Source organism: Mus caroli, chromosome 10 (assembly GCF_900094665.2).
Source record: "Mus caroli chromosome 10, CAROLI_EIJ_v1.1, whole genome shotgun sequence".
Lineage (NCBI taxonomy): Eukaryota > Metazoa > Chordata > Mammalia > Rodentia > Muridae > Mus > Mus caroli.
The window spans coordinates 110461995-110474898 of NC_034579.1; the positions used below are offsets into that span (position 1 = coordinate 110461995).

General features: G+C 46.7%; 1 protein-coding gene across 1 annotated transcript in view; it reads left to right on the forward strand.

The window, feature by feature from the left end:
- Cpm (carboxypeptidase M) overlaps positions 1–12904 on the forward strand; it is a 50853-nt gene that overhangs the window by 35503 nt on the left and 2446 nt on the right. Inside the window, exons 4-8 of the mRNA XM_021175295.2 lie at positions 401–573; positions 2582–2766; positions 4018–4188; positions 8338–8490; positions 10884–11032. Coding sequence (XP_021030954.1) covers positions 401–573; positions 2582–2766; positions 4018–4188; positions 8338–8490; positions 10884–11032 — 831 coding nt within the window. The remainder of the gene's footprint in view (positions 1–400; positions 574–2581; positions 2767–4017; positions 4189–8337; positions 8491–10883; positions 11033–12904) is intronic.

The window sequence follows — 12904 nt, forward strand, 5'->3', positions numbered from 1 at the left end:
AAAAAAAAAAAAAAAAACAACCTGGTGCTTGGTTTCCCGTGCGCCATGTTCTTGTCTTTTGGAAGGCAAGGAAATGAAAACCACCATGACAGGAACTTCTAATTCTTTTATGTCTACATTGTTCTACACACACACACACACACACACACACACACACACCCCAAGAGCAGATAGATGATTTACAAACAAGTGCCTGAACGTTCAGGAAAGAACCCCCAGCGGCGGGCAGTGAGCTGGCCCTTGCCCCTGAGGTATGCTTGAAAACCAGTTGTCTCCCGAACACACTTTGATCTAAGATATGAAATGTCGAGACCCCTACAGGAGGATCTGTGCTTCGCGGAGTCGTTTTCTTATTCCTGACTTAATAATAATAACCGCCCTGTTCCTGTTTTGCGCGCAGACTGTGGGGCGAGAACTGCTGCTCCACCTGATCGACTATCTGGTGAGCAGTTACAGGAAAGACCCGGAAATCACGCATCTGATTGACAGCACCCGGATCCACATCATGCCTTCCATGAACCCCGATGGATTCGAAGCTGTCCAGAAACCCGACTGTTACTACAGCAATGGCAGGTAAAGATGGGCTGGTCTCCCAGCAGGCACCCATTTCGCCTAGCAAGAGGACTCACCTCACAGAGAAGCCTCACCCCAGAGCCTGTGCCTAGCACAGGGCCACCCAGGCTGCCATTGCTGTAGGATAAAACATGGCACCTCTGCCTAGTCCCTCTGCCTCTGCTGACCATTCTTCCCTCTCCCTGCTCCGGCTCTCTGATATTCCTCCTGGAACCCCCAGGGGTGCTTTCTCAGCTCAGGTACGGTTTCCACCCACATATATTGCTGGAAGAGCATTCTCTTTTTTTTGGAGGGTGGGGGACTTTTTTTAATTTATTAACTTATTTATTATATATATATGGATACACTGTCACTGTCTTTAGACACATCAGATCCCATTATAGATGGTTGTGAGCCACCATGTGGTTGCTGGGAATTGAACTCAGGACCTCTGGAAGAGCAGTCAGTGCTCTTAACCACTGAGCCACCTCCCCAGCCCCGGAAGAGCATTCTTATGAAAACTCCTTCCCTGACCACATATCCTATATTTAGTCCCCGGTGTGCTTGCTTTCTGATCTTCTGCGACTTTACCTTCAAGACACAATTTTTAATATATATGTTTACTTATTTATTTGTGGGACATGGTATAGGACATGCCACAGTGGGGATGTAGCACTCAGAGAATAACTTCGAGGTAACGTTGATTCTTTCCTTTCCCCCATGGGGGTGGGTCTTGGGAGTCAAATTTTGTTCACCAGCCTTGGCATCAGGTACCTTTACCTACTAAGCCATCTCACGGGCCCCTAATGTCTAATTTCTTACTTAATGTCTTTCTCTCCACCCAACTGCAAGCTACTTAGAGTACTTTATCATTTCAGGGTTTTTTGGTTTTTGTTTGTTTGTTTTTAAATCTCTGTTAGTTCCCCATTGCCCTGCAGAGTGATTCTCAACCTTGCTGATGCGGCGACCCTTTAACACAGTTCTTCACGTGTGCTGATGCCCAGCCATAAATTATTTTCATTGCTACTTCATAACTGTGATTTTGCTACTGCTATGAATTGTAATGTAAATCTCTGATATGCAGGCTAGCTGGTATGTGACCCTTGTAAGAGGGTGGTTCAACTTCCCCTTCCCCCACAAAAGCGGTTTCAACGCATAGGTTGAGAACCACCGCCAGCCTAGCATAATATACAGACCCTCCAAAATCGGTTGATTAATCCAAGAGCCTAAGGCTGTTACAGTGTGGTCCAATGGTGCGTTTTGTTTCAAACTGCCTCAGGGAGTTTAGAGTTTCTCCAGTGATTAATATACACACATATTTGCACAGTTTATAAAGTTGTGGCGTTTGCCAAAAATAAGTAAACTCTCACCACTGGATTTCTTTCCTCTTTAACTTTTCTAGCATGGTTAGGTGAGGTCACGCCAGCGTTCTGTGTAAGGTAGCCTGTTTCTGACCTTGGCTGCTGTATAAGGAACATTGCTAGGCATGGTGACCAGAGCCTTTTCATTAACTGTTGGTTCTGAAATCGCAAGTTTGAGAAGGGCAAAGCAGGGTGGGTGTCTGAGACAGTCAGCCTGGGGATGTGTGTCTGGGCTCTCAGGGGGCCTGTCACCTGGGTTCTGATTGTTTTATGGAGCCCACACGTGGCTACCAGCGGTGCCTCTGAGTCTAAAAGGCGCTGTTCCAAGAACACAAAGTCCCCAGAACGCAAACAACTGCCCAGCCTTTGCATGTGTCACAGTAGCTAATGTCTCAGCAAAGCAAGTCACACAGTAGGGGACGGAACTTTAGCTATGATTCCTGAGAGGCCTCCAAAGCAATTATCCACTGAACTTGAAGTCACATCTGGGAAACACCTGGGACCTAAGCCTTCGGTCTGTGCCCAGCAAGACTAAACGCGCCCCCCCCCCAAACATATATATACACACACACACACACCAATAAACACCTACTGTGCTCAGCAAAACCAAGCCCCCACACACCCAAACACCCACACAATAAACTCTGCAAAATCCTTTTCTTTTAAAGGGAAAACTACAATAATTATGACCTGAACAGAAACTTTCCTGATGCCTTTGAGAATAACAATGTAACAAAGCAACCTGAGACTCTGGCAATCATGGAGTGGCTGAAAACGGAAACATTTGTCCTCTCTGCGAATCTCCATGGGGGTGCCCTGGTGGCCAGTTACCCCTTCGATAATGGCGTACAAGGTAAGTGATGTCCACCCCCCCCCCAGCCATCCCCCCTCCCCCAGGCCTGAGCTATAAGCACTGCACCAATGAACTTTGTGGTCCACACTCTTAACTTCTCTCACTGGACTAGAAAAAGCCTAATTTCCCCAACCATGCACAATCTTTCCTGTGATTGGGGTTTTTTTTTTTGGGGGGGGGGCGAGAAAAAGGATAATAATGAATCTCGTGCATGCCAGGGGGCCCTGAAACAGACAGTGTAGCTGAGAGTGCTCTCGAACTTCTGAACGTCTGGTCCTCACAGGCACGCACCATCGGGCAGCTTATGAAATACTGAGAATCAAACCCAGGGCTTTTGCATCCTAGGCAGGCCCTGTGCAACCTAAGCTATATGGCCAGCTCTTCCTGGAATTCTTAACCAGTGGATGGGAAATGTGGTTGGCCACCATTGGTGAAATCCTACAGCCAGGTGTAGATTATATCACAAACTTAGGTTATGTGGCTAGAAGAAAATAAAACCCGAATGGTTTATCTTTTTACAATTTTTTTTTGTAATCATGTGAACATTGTTGACTGTTTCTAGCTCTTCTCAATCTGTGAGTCACTCACCACCCCTTTGCAGGGTGGGAAATGACCCTTTCACAGGGGTCCCCTAAGACCATCTGCATATCAGATATTTACCTTATAATTCATAACAGTAGCAAAATTACAGTTATGAAGTAGCAATGAAAATAATTGTATGGTTGTGGGGTCGCCACCCACATGAGGAACTGCGTTAAAGGGTCTCAGCTTCAGGAAGGTTGAGAACTGCGGCTTTAGACTCTGTAGGATGAGGTGTGTTTATGTGTAAGAGCCAGCACTTAGGAGGTGGAGACCAGCCTGTGTACATAGTGAGTTCCGGGACAGCAGGGACTACATAGAGAGGCTGTGTCTCAAGAAAACAAAAACAAACAAAACAAAAACCACAAACAAACAACAACTGAAAATGTGGCCGCGGTACCTGTTAACCCCTGCCAACACCTAAGGAAAATGGCCGAATTCCAGAAACTGGCAAGCGTGGTGAAAAGTTCCCTTCATTTCTAGACTGATTAGTTTGTGAGAACTAATAATAATAATAATAATACTTGTTCATTAAAAAGTAGGAAGAAGATAGAGGAGGTGTTCCTGGAGGTGGGAACCAGTAATATCTGTGTGTGCCCTGACTGTGTGCTGTCTGTGTGTGCCGAGATTGTGTCTGTGTGTTGTACGCATCCCTTGGTCTTTCTAACACAGCTACGGGGACACTGTTGTCTCGAAGCTTAACCCCGGATGACGACGTTTTCCAACACCTGGCCTACACCTACGCCTCCCGGAATCCCAACATGACAAAGGGAGATCAGTGTAAAAACAAGAGGAACTTCCCCAACGGGATTATCAACGGCTACTCCTGGTACCCACTGCAAGGTGAGTGCCTCTTCCTCATTCTGCTCTCCAGTTCCTACACTGGAAGCCCCAGAGAGTATCAAAAAGGCCGTATTCCTCAGTCAGGTCTCCATCCCGTAATAGCACAGGAGCAGTGGAGGTGACGGATGGTTTGGAAGATGCAGAGGCATGTTCCTCACTGTCCGTGGCCTCCTTCTCTCCCTATTTATTCATTTATTCTATATGCGTACTGCATCCAGGAACCAAGCCAAGAAAGAAGGAAGACACAGACCTCGCCCTCAGGTGGGATGTATATAAGGAACTGGGTTACAGTGCCCTTAGAGTAGGAAGAGAGATTTAGAAAAGCCACAGGTGTGCGAAGGAGTCTGCAGCCCACAGCAGCAGGGAGCAAGCAGTGTAGATCTTAGAGGAAGGTGCTACTTAGTCCCTCCTACAAGGACAGCTGCCACAAAGCTCCCACCATTTATGACCAGGCAGTGGTGGAGACGGTGTGGCCAGTCTTCTTCCAGATTATAAGAGAAGTTGGATATCGTGAAGAAATGTTCTTCAGGCAACCAAGGGACGGGGTTCTGGTTTCCCACCCTTGAATAAGATGGCCAGGCAGAGGAGGGTTGATGGTGTAGGGAGCAAACTCACTCGGAAGGAAGGCTATTCAGTGGTAGAGCATGGAACTATATATACCATCATTTCCTCTTGGTGGCCATACTGGGGATTGAATCTAGGGCTTTGCACATTCTAGGCAAGAGCTCTATCATTGGGTTACCCCCAGCCCTCTTTTTCCTTTTACTTTGAAACAGGGGCTTACTAAATTGCCCAGGTTGACTTTGAACCTTCAAATCTCCAGCCATAGCCTCCGGAGTAGCTGGGATTACAGACAGATCTGCACCATAAGGCTTAGCTCCCTCTTAATGGAACGAGTAATGTCAACAGAAGCCCAGGGGTATATAGGAACCAGGACGTGTCTGGAAACTAACAATCCTGAGGAGGGACTTGGGGAGAAAGGGCAAGAGGTATGACCTTGTGCTAGAGGCGCGCAGCCTTCCCTCCCAGACGAGTCGGCCTGGCCCGCTGACAGCAAGCTGCAGCCTGCATCTCTGCACACAGGCCACTCCACAGGCGCCTTCCCCAGCTGTCACTTTGGGTGCATGGGCTGTCTAGTGATCTAGCACAAACTGGTACTTTTGTGTCTGGGTGGCCCACTGCCAATTTTGCAGATGAGGTAAATAAGCATAGACCACAATTGATGGTGTTCAGGCAGGGAGCCCAGCTAGACGCAGAGGCACCAGAAAATTCCTTCTGCCCTTCCAAATTCGTTCCTGCTCACCTCAGGTCTCTAGCAGAGTCCTGCTCCTCCATCTTCATCGCTACAAAGGGCCTTCTGTTCCCTGGCACAACTGTCCTTCATGGTCATCCGTAAATTGCCAAGACAGAAATCCAGATGTGTGGAAATTCCCAAAGTTGCTACAAGTTATTTGCAAGTGTGCATGTGCACGTGTACAAAAATGTATTCAGAGAGAAATTCAAATCCATAGGGTTAAAAGAAAGAAAAGAAAAAATCTTTTTAAAAATATTTATGGGCTGGCAAGATGGCTCAGTGGGTAAGAGCACTGACTGCTCTTCTGAAGGTATTGAGTTAAAATCCCAGCAACCACAGGGTGGCTCACAACCATCCGTAATGAGATCTGATGCCCTCTTCTGGTGCATCTGAAGTCAGCTACGGTGTACTTATGTATAATAATAAATAAATCTTTTTTTAAAAAAAGATTTATTTATGCCAGGCAGTGATGGCACACACCTTTAATCCCAGCACTCGGGAGGCAGAGGCAGGCAGATTTATGAGTTCGAGGCCAGTCTGGTCTGCAGAGTGAGTTTCAGGACAGCCAGGGCAACACAAAAAGGAAGAGAGAAAGAGAAAGAGAGAGACAGACAGACAGACAGAAAGGAAGGAAGGAAGATTTATTTAACATGTGAGTACCCTATAGCTGTCTTCAGACACACCAGAAGAGGGCATCAGATCTCATTACAGATGGTTGTGAGCCACTATGTGGTTGCTGGGAATTGAACTCATGACCTCTGCAAGAGCAGTCAGTGCTCTTAACTGCTGAACTCTCTCTCTCTCTCTAGTCCAGAAAAAAAAGAAAAAAAAAAAAACTTTGTCACAAGAATCTAGGTCTATAAAGATTGCTTAACATTTTGACATTTCCTTTGTGGATTTTTATTTATTTTTTTCATTTTATATATATGAATATTTTTGCCTTCGTGTATGTCTGCAAACCACATGTGCCACAGCAGCCAGAAGAGGGAGTCAGCACCTCTGGAGCTGGAGTTACAGTGTGTTGTGAGCTGTGGGTGCTAGGAACCAAACCTGGGTCCTCTGTAACTGCAGACAGTGCTCTGACGCCCTGAGCCATCTCTCTACCCCTTGAGCATTTTGTTTAACTTAAACTTCTCCAGTGCCTGTTGGAACACATGTGTTCTCTGGGGTGGGTACTGTACTGGTTACTGGTATGATTGCTGGGACAAAGTGCCTGACAGAGCATCATTTACCCTACACTTGCATGATTGGTAGAAGCAGGGGAAACAGAGGCCACTGGGAGACCAGGGACAGATGCACCTGCTAGCCCTATCCCTGTGGCCCTGCCTCTGCCAGGAGCAGCTGAGGACTGAGTGCCCAGACACATGATCCTGTGGAAGGACATTTCACATTCAAACCAGATCAGATACTGCGTGTAATCTACTTCCTTCAAAGTTACTATAGGGCTGATGGTGTGGCTTGGTGGTGGACCACTGAACTGGTATAATGAGATTCTGACTAGAGCTCAGTCTGTAGTACAGAAAGAGAAGAGGAGGAGGGGGGACTGCATTTCATCAAATCTAAGCTGTCATTCCTATAAAATATAACATACCACCAGGAAATAAAATCCTCTCTGTTAAGTACACAATTTTCAGACATGAAAATTTAAGACACATAAATCCAGAGATTGGTCACATAAGAAATGTCATGCCTTGTAAAATACGCAGTAACTATTTGAATTTAGGGTCTCCTAATGTCAAAGAATTATAAAGCACACAAGAGCAGTGACAGCTGGAAGCCACACGCACCTGTGTCTGAGCCTTCCTAGAGTCAGTAGCATCTTTTCTCTGAGCCTCAGAGACATCTTGTTATGAAGAAGGCCAAAGCCACAAGGCTGCACGCCGCTCTCTGCCACCCATGGGCAAGAGTCCCTGGACCTGCTGCCCTAAAGGACTGTTCAGATTCCATGGGATGGCATAAAGATCTTAGGAAAAAATCTAAAAAAAAAAAAAAAAAAAAACCCTGAAAACTCAGTAATATAAACATTATTATTTCTCTAAACCCAGTGTCCCTGACTTTAGTTAATTAATGTTACAGTTTACAGAAATATTTTTAAAGATCTGCTTTTTTCGTTTTGTTTTTTGTGTATGCGTGTATGTTTGCATGAGTCTATGCCACATGTGTGCAGAAGACCAGAAGAAGGGGGTCAAATCCCTTGGCCTGGAGCTATAGGTGATTTTGAGCCACCTGATGCAGGTACTGGGCACTGAACTCAAGTTTTCTGGGAAAGTACCAGTATCCGTCTTTCCAGCCCTACAGAAGTACTTTAAAAACCAATTATATTCTGCTGTCTTTCCCAGCCTGTTTATCCCACTACCTTTTTGCAGTAGAGTCAATAAACTAAATTTTCCTTTTTGCAATATTTTTAACTTAAAATGTCTTTGAGAACATGAGTGCCCCATTTACACCGTGTCCAGTCCTCCTCTGAACCTCTTCTTAAAAATAGCCTGTACCCACATAAAATGTGACCTCTACCCTCTAACCACGCCCCTCCTCCTTTCTAGTTAGAATGCAATTTAAGAGGGGAAAAATGCTCTTGAAATGTAGGATTTCAAGGGAGGGAGGAATCTTTTCCCATCTCTCACTTAATTTTGGTGCATAACTGAGTTTCAGTCAGCTGCACCCCAGCTACCTCGTGGGACACCGTGTCTGTCTGGTCACGTGATGAGTTGTGAAGCCCAACGTGACGGATGTGTTAATTCACAGCCAATGCCTCTTTCTCCCAACCGGCTCATTCGCACGTCTCCCGGGCACGTGATACTTGGCTCCCCTCCACCACTGGTCCTTAACAAAAATGAGATGTGCTTGCTTTGCAGGGGGAATGCAAGACTACAACTACATCTGGGCCCAGTGCTTTGAAATTACCCTGGAGCTGTCGTGCTGTAAATATCCTCGCGAGGAGAAGCTGCCGCTCTTTTGGAATGATAACAAAGCCTCTTTGATCGAATATATAAAACAGGTGCACCTAGGTTTGTGTCCTACATCTTCTTGTTAACACTCACAGCGTGGGTAGAACCTTTGCGTCGAGCATATACAAAACCTCCTCCGGGGGCTTGGGGCTGGACCTCGTTTTCTATGCCAGGACTAAGGGTTTGAATTCTCAATGTGTTATCTACAGTGTGTGAGAGATGCTAGGCTTAGCTGTTTGTAAGAGAGGATGATTCACTAGCTTTGAGGGCGTAAAAGCCCAGAGTTCCCCCAATTTTACATATGGAATGATATGCAAATCTGGCAAAAAGATCAGGAAAACCGGATGTACTCTTGCAACATCTCCAAACAGAAGGCTAGTTATAGCCCCCTGCGTGGCTCTGCAGGTAAATGCGCCTGCACCAAGCCTGGTGCCCTCCGTTCATCCTGGGAGCCCACAGGGTGGAAGGAGAGACCTGACTACTGTCCTCTGACCTCCAAACTCTTATGCCATAGAGCACGGGGGCCTCCCCAAGACAACAAATATGTAAATAAGCAAATGTAAAAATTTGAAAATAAAACCTAGTGCTGCTGGCACCTTTATAACATTACAAACATATCATTGGCTCCCTCCACCTTACGTAATCACCGTGCTAAGTCCTTGGCTGTTATTCTGACATTTCAGTTTCCGCTGGCCTTTTCCTGTGAGTCCTGGAATAACTGAACCTTTCCATCAAGGCTCTCCCGATACTGATCCTTTAGTCACTATCATCAAGGAGGTGTGACAAGACATGAATATGTTCTGCCCCTCGCTGCCCTCTCTGTCGCCTTTTAATCTAGCCATCGGGATGATGGGATGATCCACAGAGCGCTGAATGAGGGCCAGCTTCGCATGCCATGTTTAATTCGGTATTAGTGTGCAGAAGCTGTGCAGCCCGATAAATAATAAGTAATAAATAATAGCATAAGCATTGTTGGCGATGGTATATTGAATTTACGAGTCCATTTAATTAGGCCATATCAAGAATATTTTTCCACCTGCCTGTCCCTGTTATCTGCTGAAAACTCAGATAACAGTAGGTTTATTAGCACGTCAATCCTGCCCCCTTGTGGTTTAAGACAGGAATTTTTTTTTCTGACTTAAAAAAAAAAAAAAAGAAACGAAACTATTTCAAAATACCGATGTGGTTGTTGCTACTTACTAGAAAGTCTCGCTCCACATTAGTGCCCTGCCCGCTGTCAGAGAGAACTGTTATAGGTGATGATGTCAGAAAGAACTGTCTATAGGTGATGATGTCAGAGAGAACTGTCTGTAGGTGATGAGGGCAAATGCTCCTATATAGACACTCCCTGGTCTCTGCCACGCTGTTCATTCAATGAAAGAGTTCACCAAGTGCTAGAAAGTTTGTGTGTCTGAGATGGTGACTCATCTGAAAGGCTCAGACCTGCCCTCTGTGGGAAAGAGAAACCTCTGATGTAGCACACGGGCCTTTCTTTGCCTGGAGGACAGAAGCCGGTGTAGGCGTCAAGCTCTTAGGCTGGTGTCCTGTTTTGAAAGCTCACAAAAGTGTTAGACTTCAGTGTGATCGGAAGTTGGAGTAAAAGATCTGCCCTGCTGCACGCCAGCCTGCTCTATGACTCCGGAGGGGCTACTGGGACTCACAGAAGAATTCAGTCTAAACTTGGGCTCTGTGGAGGAGGAGGAAGAGAAGAAAGTTATTTTAATCACCCAAAGCAAATTCACATTTGCAATCATTTATTTTGTTTTGCAGTCTTGAGGACTTAATGCTTAATGCTAAACAGTAACTCTACCACTTAGTGCCACCTAGTGGCTGCCTTTGCTAATCATAAGCCATGGAACACTGTTACAGTTTTGCTTCCCACTTAGCTTGTCTAGTGTGAAGACAAACCTTTGAAACCCTTATATATTGACAACTGTCTTGTAAGTTAATCATTTTTGTTCAGGTTTCTAAGGAATCCACCATCATCATGTGTTCAGTGCCGTTTAATGATCAAATAAACAACCTGGAAGTAACAGGAATGGATTAGTCATTTCTGAGCTTCCGTTTTGATAAAACATACACTGAATACCCTATAGCCAGCAATTTTGGCTATAAATCAGGCTTGTAGCTCAACTGTGATCTACAGGCATCAAAATGACCCTCCTTTCGTGAGCACTGTTAAGACAGATAATACTAGGGGTGTGTTTCTTAAATCCATAAAGGAAATGTCTTTCATGTGCCGTAAAACGTGTTATTTACTTGTAAATCTTGTAAATTGTATTATTATTGTGCCAGGACACATGAGGAGGTCAGGGGACAGACAGCCTTTTAGGGAGTCTCTTCTCTCCTTCCACTGTGGGCTCTAAGGATCGAACCTAGGTCCTCGGACTTCCAGAACTGTCTCGCTGACTGGAAATATGGCATGTCTATTTCATTTTCTTTTTGCCTTGCAGGGGTAAAGGGTCAAGTGTTCGATCAGAGTGGGGCTCCATTACCGAATGTGATTGTGGAAGTCCAGGACAGAAAGCACATCTGCCCGTTTAGAACCAACAAGCTTGGAGAGTACTATCTGCTCCTGCTGCCCGGGTCCTACGTGATCAATGTAAGTGGGCAAAGCCCGGTGTTTTATAAAATGCACAGTGGCCACCTGGGGTGGCCAGCGCTAAGTGGGAAATCTAACCGTGGGGACAGCAAGGCGGAGGGCAAGGTTAACATCAGGCCTGCAATAGGAGAGGAGTAGAAACAAACCAATGACGGGGAATCACAGATAGCCTCGCAGTGGTGGTGGTGCGCCAGGGAAATGTTAGTGATTCCCCAAAACACACACAGGAGCCAATCTGATGCAACTCACAGCAGGGTCTTTATTCTATCCGAGCAACCTTCCCCGCCACCCCCCAACGCACCACCATTACGCAGGGCAGGACGGTTTTGGTGGTAGGGAAGCCCTGAATGTCTATGAGTCAAGGCTTTATAGTAAGCAGCAAGCAGGGAATGCGTGTGCAAGCATCTCATTGGAAAGCTCCTGTGGCCTTTAACATGATTGGCTGGTGCTGGGAGTCTATCATAGACTTAACTTCTGCTCCCCTCTGCATTGGTGGTCATTAGGCAGGGGGTAAGCTTGTAACCTGGGGGTGCAGTTTTGTTGGGGGAATAACCTAGAGACATTCGTCCTGTTGAGGGTGTAACCTGGAAACTCTGCTCTTGTTGGGGATTGGCCTAGAGACTGGAGCTAGGTTCAGGTTCTGTTGGGGGCAACTTGGAAACTAATGCTAGATACCAGCCTGCTAGTCTACCTGAGTTCAAACTTAGGTCAGGTTCTCTAAAATGGAGGCTGAATTTCAAAGCTTTGGCATCTCAGTGGCATATGCCTTTGACCCCAGCACTTGGGAGGTGGAGGCAGGCAGATCTGAGTTCAAGGCCAGCCTGGTCTACAGAGTGAGTTCCAGGACAGCCAGGGCTACACAGAGAAACCCTGTCTCTGGGAGGAAAGCCATATGTTTTCCAAACCAAGTACCTACCATGTTTTTTTCAATTATGTATGCATCTGTGGGCTATAGCACATTTGCAGAAGTCGGTAAGCAGCTTTGGGGCAGTTTGCTCCTTCCAGCATACATTCCAGAGACCGAATCACACTGGGCTTGCTGGGCAAGCGCTTTCACCCAGTGAACCATCCCCAGCTCAAGACGGCTATTCTAACGCACATGCACACGGGTAAACTAATCAATCAGCCCAGGAGGAAGCCAGCGTAAGCCAAAGTGCCCCACATGGAGCCCTGCCAGAGAAGTCAGGGCAGCTAAGCAGACACCACATGGTAGGAGCAAATGACGGGGAACTAGGAAGACGCACAAAGGTGTGACTGGAAATGACCCCAGAGGAAAGAGAGAAGCACCCGGCAGCTTCAGCCCTGGCACCCAGGCCTGCCTGCGAACTGAGGACAATGGGGAGATGCCAGCAAGCACTAGTGTGGCAGGGGACCATGAATGAGGAATCCCAAGCTTTAAACCCAATCTAGAGAGCTCTTCTGAAAGTGGTTTTTCTTTGTCATTTTCCTTGCCCTTCCATAGCCACTGCCAAACACCATCTTGGCATAGGAGCTGTTAGCCAACTTGGACTCTGGTTGAAGTCTTGGTCCAGAGTACATGTCACTGAAGAGAAGACATCCCTGCCCCCATGCTACCATGTGGCATGCCACAAGCCCCGCTGCTGTCTCAGTCTGCCCCCACGGGATCTAGAGGAGTCCCTGCCAACCACAGCACTGGCACTGTAGCAAGACAGCTCCTCAGTCCCACCTGTCAATCAGGAGCTTGGACAGGTGGTGCCAGCTGGGTCCCCCAGCTCCAGGAACAGAGCTACCAGGTGGCTCCCGACCTACCATTCAGTCCTCCCGGCCACAGCCGCAGATGCAGATGGTTCAGCTTCTCCTAGGCATAAGTGTGTGTGTGTGTGTGTGTGTGTGTGTGTGTGTGTGTGTGTG